The 21,246-nt window shown below is 42.8% G+C and overlaps 1 protein-coding gene across 7 annotated transcripts in view; it reads left to right on the forward strand.

The window, feature by feature from the left end:
- Positions 1-21,246, forward strand: part of AK9 (adenylate kinase 9) — a 160,785-nt gene that overhangs the window by 22,259 nt on the left and 117,280 nt on the right. For 5 of the 7 annotated variants that reach the window (XM_008263360.5, XM_070073706.2, XM_089333824.1 and 2 more), the window contains 2 exons: positions 7,471-7,583; positions 15,724-15,912. In XM_008263360.5, coding sequence (XP_008261582.4) covers positions 7,471-7,583; positions 15,724-15,912 — 302 coding nt within the window. The remainder of the gene's footprint in view (positions 1-7,470; positions 7,584-15,723; positions 15,913-21,246) is intronic. The other 2 variants (XM_070073710.2, XM_089333826.1) reach the window with 1 other exon arrangement.

Consider the following 21,246-nt stretch of genomic DNA (forward strand, 5'->3'; position numbering starts at 1 on the left):
CGAAAGACTTGGCTTTGGAGGTTATTGCAGGTCCCACCACGGTGAGACTCAGCACCAGGTAAAACACAAAAGCCCCTATCACCAATCCAGGGCTCACAGCGCCTGTAGACCTGCCCTCGCAATAGGCAGAGACATTCACCCTAGTGGGACAGACTAGTGTTTCACATGTGTCACCACCAGCCACTTGGAGGCCTGACATGCATCCCTGAGACAGCATGGAATAAGACTCCAGTCACTGGGAGTAGGACAGGAAATGGAGCACGGGACTCTGTCTTGGAAATTACTGCCAGGCTGGCAAAACCTAAAACACTGGGCAGACCCAACGTGCCTGTGTGCAGAGCCTTTTGTCCCATCCCAGTGCCAAGGAGACACCTATGACCCGTTGTTTGAGTTACGTCCCAGCCAGCTTCAGCTGTAGCTGGTTGCAGCAGGCTAGGGCTGTTAAGTCCCCCTCAGCAACAGGCAGCCCAGGTAGTGTGGAACTTGTCCTATCGCTATGCTACACGTTGTGGCATTGGAGGCCATGGGACTGCCCAGCTATTTCACTGCTAACCCTAAGGGGCACAACACACAGAGAGAATAACTGCCTTCTGGGAGAAGAAAAGGGAAGTGGATGGTAACTCATTGCATAAGAGCCCAGGGCTGAAACCGCTGTGGTGAGGCCCAGAACTAGGCAGAATCCCCTGGTGCCTGTCCACAGCCTGTGACTGTGATTAAGTTATCTGGGCCTATCCTGACCCCATATAGAGCCTTTTGGGGACGGACTTCCCTCTTGGACACTTCCTGGGTTCATTCTGAACTATGCTGCAACTGCAGATTCGGGACAAACCTGAGCTTTCGGCAACCACCAGTCCTAAAACAGTAACAACACACCAATATCCGACTTGCTGCAACCCCAGACTTAGGGTGCCATCAACGCCAAAATACCAGAGCTGTCCATGGGCTCAGAGAAAATAGAAGACTGCTTACAACTTCTAAAGGGACGAGAATACAAAGCCAGATTGTTAAGATTGGAAAATACCCAGTATTCTCAAAAGCACTTGGGAAAGGCTCTGGGATAGATCATATGATAGTCACAAAACAAGTCTCAATAAATTCTTCAAAATTGATATATTGGATCTCTTTGCAGACTGATAAATCAATAAAAAAGAAAATCATTGTCAGTCAATAACAAGAAAAACATTGGGAGGTTTAAAAATATGTGGAAATTAAACAGCTTACTCCTGAACAAACAATGGACAAGGAGGAAATTATGAAGTTAATTTTAAAACTTACTGAAACAAATGCAAATGGATATACAACACATCAAAACATATGCAATACAACCAACTTAATACTAACAGAAAAGCTTATAGCAAGCAGTAATTACATCAAAATAAACAAAAAGATACAAAATAAATAAATCTGTTCTCTTTATATTAATAAAAATTTTTTAAAATAAATAATTACTTTCAAGGTTAAAGAAAAAACTAGAAAAGTAATAACACCCAAAATTACTAGAAATGAAGAAGCAATAAATGTCAGAGCTGAAATAGAGACCAAAAAAGTACAAAAGATGAATGAAAGAAAGAATGGTTTTTCAAAAAAAAATAAACTTGACAAATTATTATCTGGACTGGGAAAAGAAGACTCAAAGTCAGAGGTGAAAGGGAGAAATATAAAAGATTATGAGAGACTATTACAAACAACCACATGCCAACAAATTTGATAACCTAGAACAGTGGACAAATTCCTGGACCCCTGTACCTTACCAAGTTTGAATCATAAAGGAACAGAATACCGAAACAGACTAGTAACAAGTAACAAAGAAAAACGCAGGGCCAGATAACTCCTTTACTGAATTCCACCAAACATTTAAAGAATTAATACCAATTCTTCTTTAATTAATTGAAAAAATGGAAGAGGAGGGAAATCTTCCCAACTCACAGTGTGAGGCCAACATTGCCATGGTGATACCAAAACCAGACAAGCACACAACAAAGAAAACTACAGACCAGTATCCTTCATGAATAAATGCAAAAATCCTCCACAGGGCCCAGTGCTGTGGCATAGAAGGTTAAGCCTCTACCTGCAGTGCCAGCATCCCATATGGGCACCGGTTCAAGTCCCAGCTGCTCCACTTCCAATCCAGCTCACTGCTAATGCACCTGGGCAAGTAGTGGAAGATGGCTCAAATATGTGGGCCCCTGCACCCACGTGGGAGACCTGGCCCAGCCCTGGCCTTTGGAGGCCATTTGGGAGTGAGCCAGCAGGTGGAAGACTCTCTTTCTCTCTTTCTGCCTTTCAAATAAATAAAATCCTTAAAAGTAAATCCTCAACAACATACAAGTAAACTGAAGCTCTCAACACATTAAAAGCTTATTCACTGTGATGAAATGGGACTCATCCCAGGATGCAAAGATGGTTCAACATACAAAAAAAAAATTAACAAACTTGATCTGCCACATAAACAGAAATAAGAATAAAAATCTGGAGCTGGGGCTGTGGTGTAGCAGATAAAGCTGCAACCTGCAGTGCTGGCATCCCATGTGGGCACTGGTTCAAGTCCCAGCTGCTCAATTTCCCATCCAGCTCTCTGCTATGGCTTGGGAAAGCAGTAGAAGACAACCCAAATCCTTGGGCCCCTGCACCTGCGTGGGAGACCTGGAAGAAGCTCCTGGCTTTGGATCGGCCCAGCTACCGCCGCTGCGGCCATCTGAGGAATGAACCAGCAAATGGAAGACCTCTCTCATTCTCTCTGCCTCTGCCTCTCTGGAACTCTGCCTTCAAATAAATAAATAAATAAATAAAATATTAAAAAAGAATAAAAACCATATGATCATCTCAATATATCCAGAAAATACATTGGATACAATTAAACATTCTTTCATGATAAACAGTATGGACATAACAAAGTCCATATATAATAAACCAACAGTTAACATCATGCTGAAGGCTTTCCCTCTGAATTGTAGAACAAGATAATGATATCAGCCAGCGCTGCAGCTCACTAGGCTAATCCTCCGCCTGCGGCGCTGGCACCTGGTTCTAGTCCCAGTCTGGATGCCAGATTCTGTCCCAGTTGCTCCTCTTCCAGTCCAGCTCTCTGCTGTGGTCTGGGAGTGCAGTGGAGGATGGCCCAGGTCCTTGGGCCCTGCACCCGCATGGGAGACCAGGAGAAGCACCTGGCTCCCGGCTTCAGATCAGCACGATGCGCCGGCCGCAGCAGCCATTTGGGGATGAACCAACGGAAAAAAGGAAGACCTTTTTCTCTGTCTCTCTCACTGTCCACTCTGCCTGTCAAAAAAAAAAAAAAGATGTCTACTCTAACCGTTTTAGTTCAATATGCTCAGAGTCCTAGCCAGATCAGTTAGGCAAGAGGAAGAAATAAAGCATATCCAAATAGGAAAGGAGAAAGTCAAATTGTCGCTGTTAGCAAATGATAATGTTCTTCTATGCAGAAAAGCAAAGACTGCACCAAAAACTATTAGAAGTAATAAATGAATTAAGCAAATCTGCAGGTTACAAAATCAGTAGCATTGCTATCCGTCAGTAGTGAGTTGTCTGAAAGAAATATTAAGAAGGTGGGGCAAGTGCTTGGAATAGCAGTTAGATGCCCATGTCCCGTATTGGAGTTTGTGGGTTCAGACCCCGGCTGTGCTGCTGATTCCAGCTGTGTGTAATGTGGACGCTGGGAAGCAGCAGTGATGACTGAAGTGTCTGAGTTCTTGCCACCCACGCGGGAAACCTCTGTTGAGTTCCTGGCTTCTGCTTTAGCCCCCACCCCAAGGCCCTCCTACTTTTTCTCTCCCTCTCAAATAAGTAAATTAAGAAAGAAATCAATTTTCAATGGATAGCCTCCAAAAAAACTAAAATACCTAGGAATAAATGTAACCAAAGAAATGAAATATCTCTACAATGAAAATTACAAAACATTCATGAAAACTTGAAGAGAACAGAAAGAAATGGAAATGCATCTGCTGTTCACAGATTAGAAGAATCAGTATTGTTAAAATGTCCATATCAACCAAAAACATCTACAGATTCAAAGCAACCCCTATCAAAACTAATGACATGCTTCACATAGTTAGGGGAAAAAATCCTAACACTCATTTTAGAAATGGGGGAAAAAAAACCAGAATTGCCAAAGCAATATTAAACAAAACAAGCAGAGCAGGTGGCATTATTGTCACCTGGCTTCAAAATATGCTACAGTGTTATAGTGATGAGAGTCCAATGGAGTTGGCACGAAAACAGACACATATCCCAGTGAAACAGAATATAGAGCGGAGAAGAGCACCCGTGTGTGAAGCCTACTGATTTTTGACAGAGGTGCTAGGAGTATGCTTTGGAGAAAGGACAGTCTTTTCAATAAATGGTGCCGAGGAAGTTGAATATCCACATGTATAAGAATGAATTAGGTCTCCTTTCACCCCCTACCTCTTACCATTTACAAAAATCAGTTCCAATTTGATAAAAGACTTAATTGTCAGAACTGAAACCATGAAACTACTGGAAGAAAATAAAGGATAAGTACTTCAGGATGTTGTAATGGGAAAGGATGTTTTGTATAATATCTCAATAGCACAGGAAAGGAAAAGCAAAAATGACATAAGGAATTTCATCAAACTAGAAAGATTGCACAGAACCAAGGAAACAATCAACAAAGTGAAGAGAAAATGTTTGCAAGTGAAATATCTGATAAGAGGTTAATAATCAGAATATATAAGAAACGCAAACAACTCTAGAACAACAACAAAAAAGAACAACCTGATTTTAAAATTGGCAATAGCCCCAAGCAGACGTTTTTCAAATGAAGACACACAAGGTCTGTCCAACAGGTACTTGAAAAAAATGCTTAGCACGACTGATCGTCAGAAAAATGCAAATCAAAGCCCCAGTGAGATATCACCTCCCTCCAGTTAGAATGGCTGTACTCAGTCAGACAAAAGATAGCAAGTGCTGGCAAGGACTTGGAGAAAAGGAAACCCTTGCACACTGTTTTGTGGACAACAATACTTGAGCCATTGTGGAAAACAGTACTGGGGTTCCTCAAAAAGCTAAAAATAAAACTACCATATAATCCAAGATTCCCACTACTGGGTATTTATCCAAAGGAAATGGAATCTGTATGTCAAAGAGACAGCTCCATCCCCCATGTTCATTGCATCACCATTCACAATGGCTAAGAAATGGAAACAGCCCCAGTGTCCATCAACTGATGAATGTGTGTGGCAAATATGTATACATACACACTATGGAATATTATTCAGCCATTAAAAAAGGATGAAATCCTGTCATTTGTGACAACATGGGTGGAACTTAGGGGTCATTATGTTGAGTGAAATAACCCAGGCACAGAAAAGTAAATAGCACATGATCTCACTCACATGTGAACTCAAGACATTGATCCCGCAGAAGCTGAGAGTAGAATGGTGGTGAGAGGGATTCAGGAAAGGGATGATAAAAGGATGATTTGTAGATACCAAGTTGCAAGTAGATAGCAGAAAGAAATTCTGGTGTTATATTGCACAGTATGGTAACTATAGATAATGACAAGGGACCATATATTTACTTTTAAAGTCTAGAAGAAAGGATTTCAAATGTTTTTACTACAAAGAACTAATAAAAGTTTGAGGAAATAGGTGTATTTATCTTGGTTTGAACATTATGTAATGTATCAAAACATCACATAGTACCCCATAAATATGTACAATTTTTATCAGTTTAAAAAATTTTTTAAATGTATTTGTCAGCCGGCGCCGTGGCTCACTAGGCTAATCTTCCGCCTTGCGGCGCCTGCACACAGGTTCTAGTCCCGGTCAGGGCGCCGGATTCTGTCCCGGTTGCCCCTCTTCCAGGCCAGCTCTCTGCTGTGGCCCAGGAGTACAGTGGAGGATGGCCCAAGTGTTTGGACCCTATACCCCATGGCAGATCAGGAGAAGCACCTGGCTCCTGGCTTTGGATCAGCGCGGTGTGCCGGCCGCAGCAGCCATTGGGGGATGAACCAACGGAAAAAAGGAAGACCTTTCTCTGTCTCTCTCTCTCACTGTCCACTCTGCCTGTAAAAAAAAAAATCTATTTGTCTAATCTTGTACTTGGAATGAATCTTTTACCTGTGCATGATTTTGTGGTAGTGTTCATTGGTTGTTTATAAACTGGTGATTCACTGAGTTATGCGGATCTTACAAAGAGTGACATATATCATGATATCATAACAAAAAGTCGCATTTGTTAATATCACCACCAATCTCATTGGGAAATGCTTCAAGATTTTAGAGGCCATAAAGCTTATGGCAGTGAAAACAAGTTTTACAAAATTCATATTTTCACTTGAATTTTATAATTGGCAACAGACACTATCAAGTATTGTCCTTGAAGTGACAGGTTACTCCATTCAATTTTTGTTAAAGTTCTGCCATAAATGAGGATGAATAAACATAGTTTTTGAGTTGTTTTTCCAAGAAAAAAAAAAACTGTTCTATGACAATTGCAGAAATATAGGTTGAGGGCCTGTAATTCCCATAGGGAGAATTGAAGCTTTATTCTGTTAATAAGAGGAAAGTTGCTTGAGCCAGAGAGTGACATAATTAAAGAAATATACTAAGGAAATCCATGTGATGATGATAAGAAAGTTTGAATTTCAATGAAGAGATTCAGGGTTTGCACTGGGATGCAAGCCAATAAATGTTCCAAGCAGAAATCATGTTGATAATAGTCTACTTCTCAAACTGGTAGATACAGGGGTGTTTTATTACTCTACAGCTCATGTAAGCCTTGGCTACATATATTCTGTTATCAAATATTAAGTTAATAAGACCATATACATGCAATCCCTATGATATATTCCTACAATTCATCACATGAGCTCTCCCAACACAAGTTAGGCAGGTGTTTGTCACAGTAGTAAAGACACCTCTTGGGGCATCAACAGCACACATCAGCAACCTGAGTCAAGTCTCTTCTGCTTCCAGTCCAACTTTCTGCCAGTGCACACTCTTGGAGGCAGCAGCAGATGGCCCAGCTGCCACCCATGTAGAAAATCATTGTGGGCAAGTGGGGACTGAACCAGTGTATGAAAGATTTCCCTTTCTCTAGTTCACTTTCTCTCTCTCTCTCTCTCTGTCTCTCTCTCTGTCTCTCTCTTGCTATGTGTGTCTCAATCTCTCTGCATTGTAAATAACATGAAAATAAATAAATCTTTAAACATAATTACTAGTATGGAATTTCCTTCCTTAGGTACCTCATTTGTCTAGAATAAATAGATATGGAATTTTTAAAAATATCTCCTCATAGCCCAATGATATTTTTTGGTTATCAGAAAAGCATTCATAGTTACATTTCATGTGGCAGTAACCTTAGCTGATAAAGTTATTGACAGATAATTTTATGACCTGCATTAGTCACCTGATTACTTTTGTTAAATAATAATGAATCCGTATTCTCATAAGTTGATAATTTCATTAAACTTTTAAAATTTATATTTTACAGGTTATATCATCACAGAAATACCATCACTTTCTCAGGACGCCATGACTGCTTTGCAGCAAATAGAATTAATTAAAAACTTGAAATTCAAGCCTGATGTTATAATCAATATTAAGGTAAGGATGTTAGCTGTTTTTTCTAGGATAGTGAAGCCTCGTTTTGAAAGCAGTTGAATTCGAGGAATGTCCTCAGAACTGTTCAAGTTTCTGTGCTGCTGTGCACCAACCACGGGGCCGGGCTCTGCTTTCTGGTATTCCGCAGCTCCATCCACATCAAGCACTTGCCTCTTCAGCAGGCATGATCATAGCCGTCCTTTGAGAGTTTAGTCCAGGCATCACCTCTGGAAATTTGCCTGACAATCTCTCTCTCTATCCCCCTCTCTCTTTCCCTCTCTCTCTCTTTCCCTCTCTCTCTCTTTCCCTCTTTCTTTCTCTCTCTCCCTCTCTCTCTCTTTCCTTCTCTCTCTCTTTCCCCCTCTCTCTTTTCTTCTTTCTCTCTCTTTCCTTCTCTCTCTCTTTCCCCCTCTCTCTCTTTCCCCCATCCCCTCTGTGTGTGTGTGTGTTATCTCTGCCTCTCCTTCTCCCTCTTTTCCTTCTCTCTCTCTCTCTGACCCTCCATCTCTGTCACCAACCACAGGAGAGTTAATTGCCTCCCTGATCACAGTTCCTGTTGCTCTCTTCTACCGTACTCCTCAGCTCACTGTATTCAGTCGTCCAGTTTTCTCCTGGACTCATTTGTCTTACCAGAAGGCAGGAACCATATCTTATTCATAGCCAGCGCACTGCATGGTCATCAGTGAGCCCTAATAAGTTTACCAATTAAATGAAATGAGAGAACAGACAAAGGACTTAGCTATGTGGATGTTAATGAATACTACTACATTGATTGAGCCAAGACTAGGTCCTTTCCTCGATTCTCTCTTTTATTAACTATTAGAATTTGGTAAGTCACATTTAGAAACCTCAGTTCTCTTTTCAAAGGTGACTATAGCTGCTTCCTGGGGTTGTGATAAGAATTCAGAGAGGTGACATGTACATGGTAATGTGAAAATGAACACAAAGCTTTTCTATTCATACCCTACCTGACTCCCCAAAGGGTTTATGACACTTTGAAGTAAATTAGATGGTCCTTAGTGTCGCTCCCCCTCTTCACGGAGGAACGACACAGGACCCTGGGCTGTTCTTTTGTCTGCTCGGCCCTCCCCGGGTTTGCTGCTGGTTCTTCCCGGGTTGGCTACCGATCCTTCCACCTCTGTGGAAGGGCGGTTCCCCCTGCCACTTTCCCCACTTCCGTGGGGGAGCGGCACACCGCCGGCCGGCTCTCTCAGGGGCTGCACAGGTGTTCCTTCAGATAGATGTTCCTGGTGCATGTTGTGTCTTTCCTCCTTTATAGTCCTCTTCCACCAATCCCAACTCTGCTACCCACACACCGAGTACACTGCTCTCCTCCAATCAGGAGCAGGTCCTATAGTTTATTGGTTGAACTGGAGGCAGCTGTGTAGAAGCTGTTTACTCCTCTCCCAGCGCCATATTGTGGGAGAGCAGATGTATAGAATAAGTCTTAATTCCAGTAACAGTCTAGTCCGAGTTGCTCCCCACAGATCCCCCTTTCTTTTTATTTTTGGCGTTGATATGCGCCTGTCTTCGGTGCCCCGCGGCACACACTCTGCTCTGCTTGCTAGAGTTTCCCACAGGTGCTTACAAGCCCTACCAATCAGGCAAACCGAATCCAGGTCCTCTCTTCGCCATGTTGAGGAGGTTTTTAGGCGCTGATGCGTGCCTGTGTTCAGTGCCCTGCAGCGCATGCTAGAACTGCCTGCAGGTGCTTACAAGCCCTACCAATCAGGCAAACCAAATCCAAGCCTTCTCATTGCCGTATTGTGGGGAGACTTATTGATGTTGATTCGTGCCTATCTTCGGTGACCTGCAGCTCATATGACCTGCAGCTCATACTCTGGTCGAGCTGCCTGCTGGTGCTTATCGCCTAATCAGGCAGACCGAATCCAAGCTCTCTCATTGCCATGTATGGGGAGGCCTTATTTTTCTCTATTTCTCTATCTCCGGGCATTCCTATTTCTCCTATTTTACTTCTATCTACCAGCATTCCTATTTCTCTCATTTTATTTCTAAACTTCTGTTTCTCTTACCCCCATGGCTTCCCGGCGCCCGCCCCGAGGCTGCTTCTCGGGGCCTCGCCCCGCGGCGGCTTCCCGGCTCTGCACGGCTTCAGCCCGCGCTTCTCGCATCTGCGCGGCTTCCCGGCTTCGCGTGCGCTCCGCGGTCTCTGCGCCCTTCGCGCACGCACCACGGCCCCGCGCCAGCCCCGCACTTCCTACTCGCGCCCCGTGCGCTCTCCCCGTTCGTGCCCCACACGCTCTCTGCGCACGGCGGCTTCCGCGAGTCACACAGCCTAGCTCACGTTTCCGCCACTGGTATTCAGTCTAAGTTCTCCAGGCTAACCTGGCGAATTCAACCTAGCTCACATCTCCGCTTCGGTTTGGCTTCCCGTCTTTTGTTCCCTGGGCTAATCTGACGGATTCCAACCTAGCTTACGCGTCTCCGCCTCTGGTTTTAGCTTTTCGCCTTTTGCTCCCCGGGCTGACTTGACGAATCCCAAGCTAGCTTACGTCTCCACTTCAGCCTGCCCCTGCGGCTTCATCCTCCCTAACATATTTTTCTCTACCTAGTATGTTTCCTAACTTTTCTTCCAACAATATTCCCCTCTCATTTCTCCTGGTTTCTCCCCACAGTCCGTATCCGAGTCTAAGTTCCTTCTAGCTTTCACTTTCACTTTCGACCTTAGAGATTTCTCCCAGCTTCCCCGCCATAGTCCGTATCTGAGTCTAAGTTTCCTCCAGCTTTCACTTTCGCTTTCAATCCTAACTTCTTCCGGCACTTTTTCCGTCCGGCTTTTCCCTAGGCTCTTTGCTAGTCTCTCTCTCTCTGGTATTTTCCCGCTTCTTCCCTCCTAGGTTTCCTATCCGAGTCACGGCACCATTATGTCACTCCCCCTCTTCGTGGAAGAACGACACAGGACCCTGCGCTGTTCTTTTGTCTGCTCGGCCCTCCCCGGGTTTGCTGCTGGTTCTTCCCGGGTTGGCTACCGATCCTTCCACCTCTGTGGAAGGGCGGTTCCCCCTGCCACTTTCCCCACTTCCGCGGGGGAGCGGCACACCGCTGGCCGGCTCTCTCGGGGGCTGCACAGGTGTTCCTTCAGATAGATGTTCCTGGTGCATGGTGTGTCTTTCCTCCTTTATAGTCCTCTTCCACCAATCCCAACTCTGCTACCCACACACCGAGTACGCTGCTCTCCTCCAATCAGGAGCAGGTCCTATAGTTTATTGGTTGAACTGGAGGCAGCTGTGTAGAAGCTGTTTACTCCTCTCCCAGCGCCATATTGTGGGAGAGCAGATGTATAGAATAAGTCTTAATTCCAGTAACAGTCTAGTCCGAGTTGCTCCCCACACCTTAGCTCAGGTTTCAGGACTCGCTGGAGTGTCAGGATCGCTGTGAGAGACAGGTGGCCTTGCAGAGCTTAGCCAGCTCCAGGCACAACACAGGACCAAGGGCCACATTCCCCAGGGGGGCAGAGAGTAGGAGCTGCAGTTACATCACTTGCACATCTGTATCCTGTATTGTGCCTGAGTTCCAGTCCCAGCTCTGCTCCCCATTCCAGCTTCCTGCCAATGTGCATCCCAGTTGACATTTCAAGTGCCTGGGTCCCTACCACCCACGTGGGAGATCTGGATTGAGTTCCCAGCTCCTGGCTTCAGCATGGCTCAGTCCTGGCTGTTGCAGGCATTTGGGGAGTGAACCAGCAGATGGGAGTTCTGTCAGTCTCCCAAATGAATTAAAAAAAAATTAATGAATAAGTAATTTTTAAAGGTCCTGAGAAAATGTTGTGACTATCACAAGTGTGAATATGTGCATAATGAAGAGAAGATCTCCACTAACTGAAACCAAATATAAAGTCTAAGCCAGGGAAAATATGGGTTAAATAGGAAAGTAAAACCAGGTAGAAAGGCAGCATGTAGATACATGAGGATATTTCACACTGTTTGTGGAAAACTGGAGTTTAAAGATAAGTTTATTTTAGTGTAATAACATTTTGAAATCTATGCATAGTTTTTTTTTTTCTTGTATTTATTTAAAAGGCAGTTACAGAGGGAGAAGCAGAGAGAGAGAGAGAGAGAGAGAGAGAGAGAGAGGGAGATTGATCTTCCATCTGCTGGTTCATTCCCCAAATGGCCACAGTGGCCAAGGCCGAGCCAGGCCGAACTCAGGAGCTTCATCCAGTTCTCCCAAGTTGGTGGCAGGGGACTGAGTAGCTGGACGAGAAGTGGAGCAGCTGGGACACAAACCAGCACTCATATAGGATGCTGGCATTGCAGGCGCAGCTTAACTCTCTAAACTACAATGTCGGCCCCTATGCATACTTTTTTCATAATATACATTTTCCATGATCTTTGTGAAGACCTCTTATATGCTTGGATTTAAAAGAAATTTACACCGAAACAAACTTCTCTTTTAATTCCATTTTTCATGAACTTTTTGAAGTCCCCTCCCTCCTACAGGGCAGAAGGCCCCCAAATGCATTACTAAGTTTGGGTCATCAATTTTGTCGTATGTTCTGTGAGCCAAAGTGAAAAAGGAAATATGACCAGTATAAAATTCATATTGTCCATTAGAAGATAAAGCAGTCCTCCTGAAGAAATAAAACTCCCACTAAAAATGAGATAAATACCTTACATGGATATCAACGTAGTGAGTGGAGTGCTTAAGCCCATCATGCTGTCAAGATAAGAGTGAGTGTCCTGGGGCAGTGTCTGCAGGGTAACCGGAAGACCTGATGTGAGACACACTTAGCACAACACTTCTTGGATGGTTTGGCCTCTTTGGGAATATGCCTGGAATTCTGGGGCTGGGGATCCGTGAATCCCTGAGCATCTGTATTAGTTTATTTCCTGTTGCTCTAATAAAATAATACCTGAGGCTGGGCAATCATAAAGAGAATAATTTAGCTCACAGTTCTGGAGGCCCAAGAGCGTCTAGCACCTGCTCTGCTTGCAGTGAGAGCCTCATGGCCCAAGGCAGGTGGGTGCATGGGAAGAGAGGCGCACATGTGAGAGAGAGAGTGCTGGTGCCAGCCACACTTTTTTGTTTTTTTTTTTAAAGATTTTATTTATTTGGAAGACAGAGTTAGAGTTACATACAGAGAGAGAGAGAGAGAGGGAGAGAGAAAGAAGGATCTTCCATCTGCTGGTTCAGTTCTCAAATGGGCACAACAGCTGGGGCTGGGCCAGGCCGAAGCCAGGAGCCAGGAGTTTCTTCCAGATCTCACGTGTGGTTGCAGGGGACCAAACACTTGAGCCATATTCTGCTGCTTTTCCAGGTGCATTAATGGGGCGCTGCATTGGAAGTAGAGCAGCTAGGACTGGAACCGGCACCCATATGGGATGCCAGCACTGCAGGCAGTGGCTTAAACCACTATACCATGGTGCCAACCCCAGCCTCACTTTATAACAACCCACTCTCCCTCTAACTTACCCACTCTCCAGGGAACTGCATTAATCCCTTCAAGAAAGCATAGCCCCTGTGACCGAATTACCTCCTACAGGTGCCACCACCTCTCAATTCCCTTATACTGGAGACCAAACCTCAGAGTCAGCTTTGTTGGAGATAAACCAAATTCAAACCATAGCAGCATCCATAAACCTCTGAAATTATATGCAAGATCTTATATGTATGTGCATTTTTCCAAAGTAAATACCTTTGGCTTTTATCATATTGTAAGGGGTGGGGAATTTTTTACCTGCCAAGTCTCATTCTGATATTTGTAACATCATGCACAGATCAAGCAAAATTATCAACTTAGAAATTAGCCTGTTAAACATTGATTGAATTTCAAGTTCCACCTGTCCAAATGATTTCATGAGGGCCAGACAGGTCTGTGTTATATATTAAAAAAAAAAAAAAAAAAAAAAAGGAAGGGAGGGAGGAAGAAAGGAAGGGAGGAGGAGAGAGAGAGGAGAGGGGAGGGAAGAGAGGGAGGAGAGGGGAAGGGAAGGGATGAGGAGAGGAGAGGAGAAAAGGGGAGAGAAGGGGTGGGGGAGGGAGGGAAAGAGAGGGGAGAAGAGGGGAGGGAAGGAAGAGAGCTGAGGGCCAGCAGCCTGCTAGAACAGCAGTTCTCACAGCGCTGTCACAGATTCAGTGGCATCAGTAGCACCCAGAAGCTTGTTCAAAATGCAAAACCTCAGGCCTCCACCCCCAGAACTGAGAACCAGGCACAGTGGAGGTATAGTACCCAGCTATATGTGTTGCAGAGTTGGCCATGTGACTCTGAAGCCTGCTAAAGGTTCAAGACCCCTGCTCTGGTCCTTAGACTGACTCCTTATAAGGTCATGGCCTACAAGTGAAAACAGGAGACAGCTGAGGGTCTTTGCCAAGGGGACTTTGTCAAGGATGCAGAATATGAATATCTTGGGTTGCAAATATAGGGTACTTTAACAAGTTCATGGAAAATAGAATTAAAAGTTTATTTTGGTGCAAAAAAACCCAAACCTGAAATCCATGCATATAAGAGATCTGCAAATGTTCATGGAAAATGCATATTATGAAAAAATTATGTATGGATTTCAAATATTTTTGTACCACAATAAACTTATCTTTTAGTTCCAATTTTTCACAGACTTTTTGAGATACCCTTGTACCTATGTTTTAAAATTACCTTAGTGAGGGGACCGGCGCCGTGGCTCAATTGGTTAATCCTCCGCCTGCGGCGCCGGCATCCCATATGGGCGCCATGTTCTAGTCCCAGTTGTTCCTCTTCCAGTCCAGCTCTCTGCTGTGGCCTGGGAAGGCAGTGGAGGACAGCCCAGTTGCTTGGGCCCTGCACCCGCATGGGAGACCAGGAGGAAGCACCTGGCTCCTGGCTTCGGATCAGCGCAGTGCTGGCCATAGCAGCCATTTGGGGAGTGAACCAATGGAAGGAAGACCTTTCTCTCTGTCTCTCTCTCTCTCACTGTCTATAACTCTACCTGTCAAAAAAAAAAAATCTTAAAAAAAAATTACCTTAGTTGAAATCCTCTTTGTTATAAATTATAAACCCCAAATAAAAGTCTGGCTTAATAAATACCCATCCCATGTCCACATAATGGTGAGAAGAAGACATCAAAAAATGAGCAAGAAAGGTTCCAAAGATCCTTGCTTCCTTTGTTTCATAAAGTGTGGTGTATGAGCTCTTGGCATCAGAATCATGAGAATGCCTATGAAAGTGCCCAGTCCTTTCTCCAAACTTAGTACGTTCCAAGGAGGAGCAGAAATCATTATTTGGCAAGCTCTCCAGGTGAGTCATATCCAGTTAGACCTGAATGCTAGTGAATCCTTGCCATAGAGTATCAGCCACACTTTGGTCACCCTGAAAAATACTCAGAGCAGGATTTACAGCCCCAAATCATTATCCCCAGGGAAGCACCCACCGAGCCTGGTCTGTGGATCAGGAGGCCTGGCTCCAAGTTGGATCCTCCAGAGGACACTGATCCGAGACCAGTCTCTCACCCTGCCAGAGCTATACTTCTTTGATCTGCAAAATGGCTTTCATCATAATCTTGAATGATTTCATCTTGTGGGGGTAGTTTGAGAATGAAATAGAATTAATTACACACATGAAATAACTTTGAAACAAAAATTCCTTATATACTTTTGATTTGGGCTTTCTTTTTCTTTAACTGTCTAGAACTCAGTTTTCTGACTTAGAAAACTTAGAGGTTAACCCAGAATAGATGATCTTTCAAGTAGCATTCATGGTGGGCATTTTATGAAACACTTCACCCATATAGCTGTAAATGTTGCCATTGCACAATATTATTTTGTTGGAAATATGTGGCTCTTCCCCCATTTTCCTCCACTCAGACTTTTCAAGCTAATTTTATAGAATCTTTCTGTGTACCTTAGAAGATTAAACTGTCTATGCTATTTCTCCACTCTTTCTACTGTTCTAACCTTCTTTCTTCATCTTAAAACTTCTGGTACTTTGTTCTGTGTTTTAATATCAGAGAAATGAAAATGTTGGCGTAGCATATAGGCTGCAGCTTTTGCCTCTCCTGGCATATAGTGAGACATGATGACATATGCCAGCCACCAATTGCACTTGCTCAAGTTTTTAAGATGTTTTCAGGTTTATGTACTACATAATATGTGAATAGGAATTAAAAGCCTATCAGAATATTTTAAGTAATTAAATAATATTGTACCTTAGTGCCCTGACTATGATTTATGCCAAAGAATTTCTGGACAAAGACAGCACAGTAGTACGGGGTACATATATACTAGAGACCACTGGGATCCTGAAGTTATCGAGAGTCGTAGGAAAAAGAAGAAAGAATTACAAAAAGAAGGAAAAGGAGAAGATGAGGGAGAAGAGGAAGAGGAACAAGAAGAAGAAGAGGTAATATCCCAATAGATCATTCCATACCATACTCTTTTAATATTCTATAATTATATTAAATGATAACATGGATAATAGAAAATAACAGATACAAGAGAAAGTTACATTATATTTTTATTGAGTCTGGAGGAAATAAGCAAAAAAAAAATTTCATGTTCCCCAAAACTATTGTATCACAATCTTGAGGTCAAGTTTAATTGTTCTTCTACATTCTAACAGCTAGTCTGCCTCATTTCATAGCCACAGTTTTTGGTCACCTGCTATGTGTCAAACTCCATGTAAACTAGAATTAGGAGTTAGGGAATAACAATAAAAGATGAAGTATAATATGTGGAGCAAAGTAGCCCAGGCATAATTCAATCTCTGGGGCTAACACATTCCTGGTTCCAAATTCTGACAAAGAGCTTATGAAAAGAAATCTGTGGCCATATATGTGTATGTATATGTGTAGATATTTGTGTGTGTGTATATGTGTGTGTGTGGTTGTTGGAACAAACCTAAAGTAAATCTAGTAAACAATGTATGTCAAGAATCTTCTACTGTGACTTAAAGAGAAAATTTTGAAATCTGTTAACAAGTATGGGCTGTATTTGGCCCACAGGGGTGTAAATGGCCATTGTTTACCATTCCCTGCTCTAGTGAAAATGTGTCTGTTATTAGCTATTTTTCTTAGGTCTAGACTCTGTGAAATCAAATGTTAACCTGTAGATGGAGACATTGCAAATCATCTGTCTAGTAGAACGATAACCCCCATAGGTCACAGTCTTACTGCCCTATAAGGCGGTAAGTAGCCTTGTAACATAACTTTTGCAGTCTTATTTCAGAGATTATAAATAATTCTGCTTTGCTATCCTGTTGGTTCCCTCACTAATGGGTTAAATAAGTCTTTGACAAGTGTTCTTTTAGCCCACTTAAAAACATAATATGATCTCACTTGTGGAAAGAAAGTATTGGATAATAACCAGCATCTATTCCAGATTTTTTTAGCCATTTTTAAAATTTTTAATTAGTTCTTAACAGATTCAATGTGATTTGTAGATACAATTCTAAACACGTAATGATATTCCCTTCCTCTCTCTCTTCCTCCCTTACCCTCTCTCCCTCCCACCCTCCTTCCTTCTCTCTTTTTTTTTTAGCTTTTGAGATAACATGCTTTAAATTTACACTATGGTAAAAAGGCTTAATACTTTACCAAATAAGAAGTTTAACAATTAAAAAGCAAAAAGAGCCTAGTAAAGAAGGAATATAGACAACAGTTATAAATAATAATTGAATGGAAAAATGAGCATTTCACCCATATACAGTAAATTTTAGAGTAATCACAGATCATTAAATCTATAGTAGTATAACATTCTTAACCATTGGTTCCACAAAAGTATGAAAGAGTTTTATGAAACTATACAATATTGATACACATAGACATTTCTTTCTCTTTTTTGTTTGCTTTTTAAATTTTAACTCCCACATATAAGGGAGAACATGTGGTGTTTGTTTTTCTGGGTCCAGTATATTTCACTCAACATGATGTCCTCCAGTTGTGTCCATTTTGCTGGAAATGATAGAATTTTGTTCTTTTTTATAGCTGAATAATATTCCATTGTGTATTTATACATTCTTGTCAGCATTTGTTACTCTCTGTGTCTTGGATTTTTGCCATTCTGGCAGGAGTGAGGTGATATCTCATTGTAGATTTGATTTGTATTTCTTTGATGGCTAGTGAAGTTGAGCATTTTTTCATCTTTTTGTTGGCCATTTGAGAAAACAAGCCTGAAATTCATATGGAATCACAAAAGACCCAGAATAGCCAAAGGGATCCTGAACAAGAAAAATCAAGCCAGAGGCATCACAGTACATGACTTCAAAGCATGCCACAAAGCTATTGTAATTAAAATAGGATGATACTGGCGTAAAAACTAATACATAGATCAATGGAACATAATAGAGAACCCAGGAATTAATCCACATACATACAGCCAATTGATTATTGACAAAAGTGCTCAGATCATGCAGTGGAGTAAAGATAATCTCTTCAATAGCTGGTACTGACAAAACCAGATATATACATATGTAGAAGAATGAAATTAGATCCATACTTCTCACCATATACAAAAATCAACTCAAGATGGATCAGAGACCTAACTTTAAGACCTGAGGCTGTTAAGTTGTTGGAAGAAAATGTAGGGGAAACACTCCAAGACATTGGTGTAGGGGATGACTTTCTGGACAACACCCCCAAAGCATAGTCAACAAAAGCAAAACTAAATAAATGGGACTAGGTCAAACTCAGAAGCTTTATACAGCAAAGGAAACGATCAATCAAGTGAAGAGAAAGCCAACAGAATGGGAAAAAATATTTGCAAACCACCTGACAAAGGATTAACATCTCAAATATATCAGCAACTTAAAAAACTCAACAACAAAAAAATCAACCAATCCAGTGAGAAATTGGCAAAGGACTACAATAGACAGTTCTCAAAATAAATACAAATGGCCAACAAATATATTCCAGCTATTTTTAAGAAAAGGAGAACCAGGGTAGGCATTTGATGCGGTGGTTAGGAAGCCAGTTGGAATGACTGCATCCTCGACCAGAGTGCCTGGGTTTAAGTCCCGACTCTGCTCCAGATTCCAGCGTCCTGCTAATGTGCACCTTGCAAAGGCAGCAGATGATGGCTCAAGGAGTTGAGTGCCTGCCACCCACGTGGACTGAGTTCCTGCCTGGACTGAGTTCCCAGTTCCCAGCTTTGGCTTGGCCCAGCCCTGGCTGCTGCAGGCATTTGGAGAGTGAACCAGCATATGGGAAATTTCTCTCTTCCTCTCTCTCAAATAAAAAAATAATAATTTTAAAAGAGAAAACCTCATAGCAAAAAGTAGAAGTAATAAAATGTGTCCTCTTGGTATAAACAGAGCAACCATCTTAAAGCCAATGTAGCACTCATATGAGGGTACTTCAGAATTACAGCAAAGTGGAATTAACATTGCTTATTTTGGTACAAAAAATCCTTGAAATTCATGCATAGTTTTTCCATAATTCACATTTTTCATTAACTTTTTGAAGATTCCTTATAGGCATAGATTTCAAAACATTTTTGTACCCAAATAAACTTACCTTTAAATTCAATTTTCCACAAAGTTTTTGAAGAACCCTCCCATGGTAAGATACAGGGGTCACAACTCCCTTAGTTCCAGGGATCAAATAAGTTTTGTCATTTGGTGATGTTGGCCAGGGATATAATCAAGAAGAATGGGGGCCGGCGCCGCGGCTCACTAGGCTAATCCTCCGCCTAGCGGCGCCGGCACACCGGGTTCTAGTCCCGGTTGGGGCGCCGGATTCTGTCCCGGTTGCCCCTCTTCCAGGCCAGCCCTCTGCTGTGGCCAGGGAGTGCAGTGGAGGATGGCCCAGGTGCTTGGGCCCTGCACCCCATGGGAGACCAGGAAAAGCACCTGGCTCCTGGCTCCTGCCATCGGATCAGCGCGGTGCGCCGGCCGCAGTGCGCTGGCCGTGGCGGCCATTGGAGGGTGAACCAACGGCAAAAAGGAAGACCTTTCTCTCTGTCTCTCTCTCTCACTGTCCACTCTGCCTGTCAAAAAAAAAAAAAAAAAAAAAAAAAAAAGAAGAATGGGAACTAGCTTAGGTTAGAGTTACACTGTCCAATACGGGAGCCACTAGCTGTAGGTGACTATTATAAATTTAAATCAATTATAATTTAAAATTTAGTTCCTCGACAGCACTTAGTAACTAAATGTGGCTGTGTCTTCCTAGTTGGACCACATGGGTACACAGTGTTCCCATGGCCACAGAAAGTTCTGCGGGACAATTAGAGAGTACATGCCCCCTCTTCCGAGAACAGCTCCAGCCCAGCCAATGGCTGCCAGACACCAGATACTAGCCCATTTTTACAAGGTAGTCTGATTTTCCCAGAGAAGACCGAGATGAGAGTTAAATAATAAAAAGTTGGTAATTCATCTGAAATGTCCAAAACCCAATATAAGCCAATGCTGTGCAAGATAATCAACTTGTGTCCTTAGGCTAGCTTCAGCCTCCTGGGTCCAGGTGGCTGGGATCCCAGCCTACAGGCACAGCCACATCCAGAGTTTAGATTTGTGGATCTGCTGCCCTCAAGTCCATGGTCAGTAACCCCATTACAGTGTGTTCATCCTTGTGTACACACAAATCTAGACAACTCCCTGAACTGCTGCAATGCTTTGTAAATGTGCTCTTGGCTTCTGCTCTCCTCGATATTCCCCATCCCATTTTCATACTTTCCAGAAGCCATTTCCATTTTAGAGGAATGTAACCCTTGGTAACTTCCCATTGCCTTTAGATGAAAATCCAAACACCCTCACGCTGTTTAGAAAGCCACAGACCCAGCCTCTCTGATCTTGACCCTGGTTGCTGTCTTCCTGTCTGCTCACTGCGTTCCACATTAGCCTCCTAGCTAGTCTCGAGGGCTCTAACCAAGCTCATTTGGACCCCACGCCTTTGCATCACTGTTCCCTCGGCCCACAGCCCTCTGTTCCAGGTCTGTTTCACTTGCTGCCCCCTTCTCCCTGCCTACTCTAACTGCAGGTAGCTCATCCTCAAGAGACCAGCTGGCAATTTGCTCTGACTCAGCACTGTGTGATAGAAATATAGTACAAGCCATATGTGATTTTAAATTTACTAGAAAAAAAATGAAAGGCAAATAAAAAATAAATTTACTAGAAGTCTTGCTTTTATTAAAAATTCTTTTATTTGAAAAGTGGAGTGCTAGAGGGAGAGAGAGAGAGATCTTCCACCCACTGGTTCTCTCACCAAATGCTCACTGTAGCTGGGATTGCGCCAGGCTTTAAAGCCCAGAGCCTGGAATTCCATCTCTGCATCTCCCATGTGACAGAAGCCATGCTTTTAAAAAGTAAAAAAGAAACAAGCAAATGTAATGTTAAGAATATATTTTATTTAATCCAATATATATAATATTTTATTTCAACCTACAATCAACATAAAAATTGTAAGAATGGGAGCAGACATTCTAACCTAGTGATGCCCATGGTCCCACAATGGCACACTTGGACTTGATACCCAGCTCCAGTTCCTCACTCCAGCTCCCTGCTAATGGGAGGCAGCGACAATGGCTCAGATAATCCAGTTCCTGCCACCCATATGGAAGACCTATATTATATTCTCAGCTCCCAGCTTCAGCCCAGTGCAGTCTCAACTGGTGCAGGCGTTTGGGGAGTAAACCAACTGATGGGAGTTCTCTCTCTCTCTCTCTCTGTCTCTTTGTCTCTCTCTGCCTATCAAATACATAAATACAGTGAAAAACTAATTCTAAGAATGATTCACTCTGTTTT

Source organism: Oryctolagus cuniculus, chromosome 5, assembly GCF_051225735.1.
Source record: "Oryctolagus cuniculus isolate XC-2025 breed Fujian yellow rabbit chromosome 5, ASM5122573v1, whole genome shotgun sequence".
Lineage (NCBI taxonomy): Eukaryota > Metazoa > Chordata > Mammalia > Lagomorpha > Leporidae > Oryctolagus > Oryctolagus cuniculus.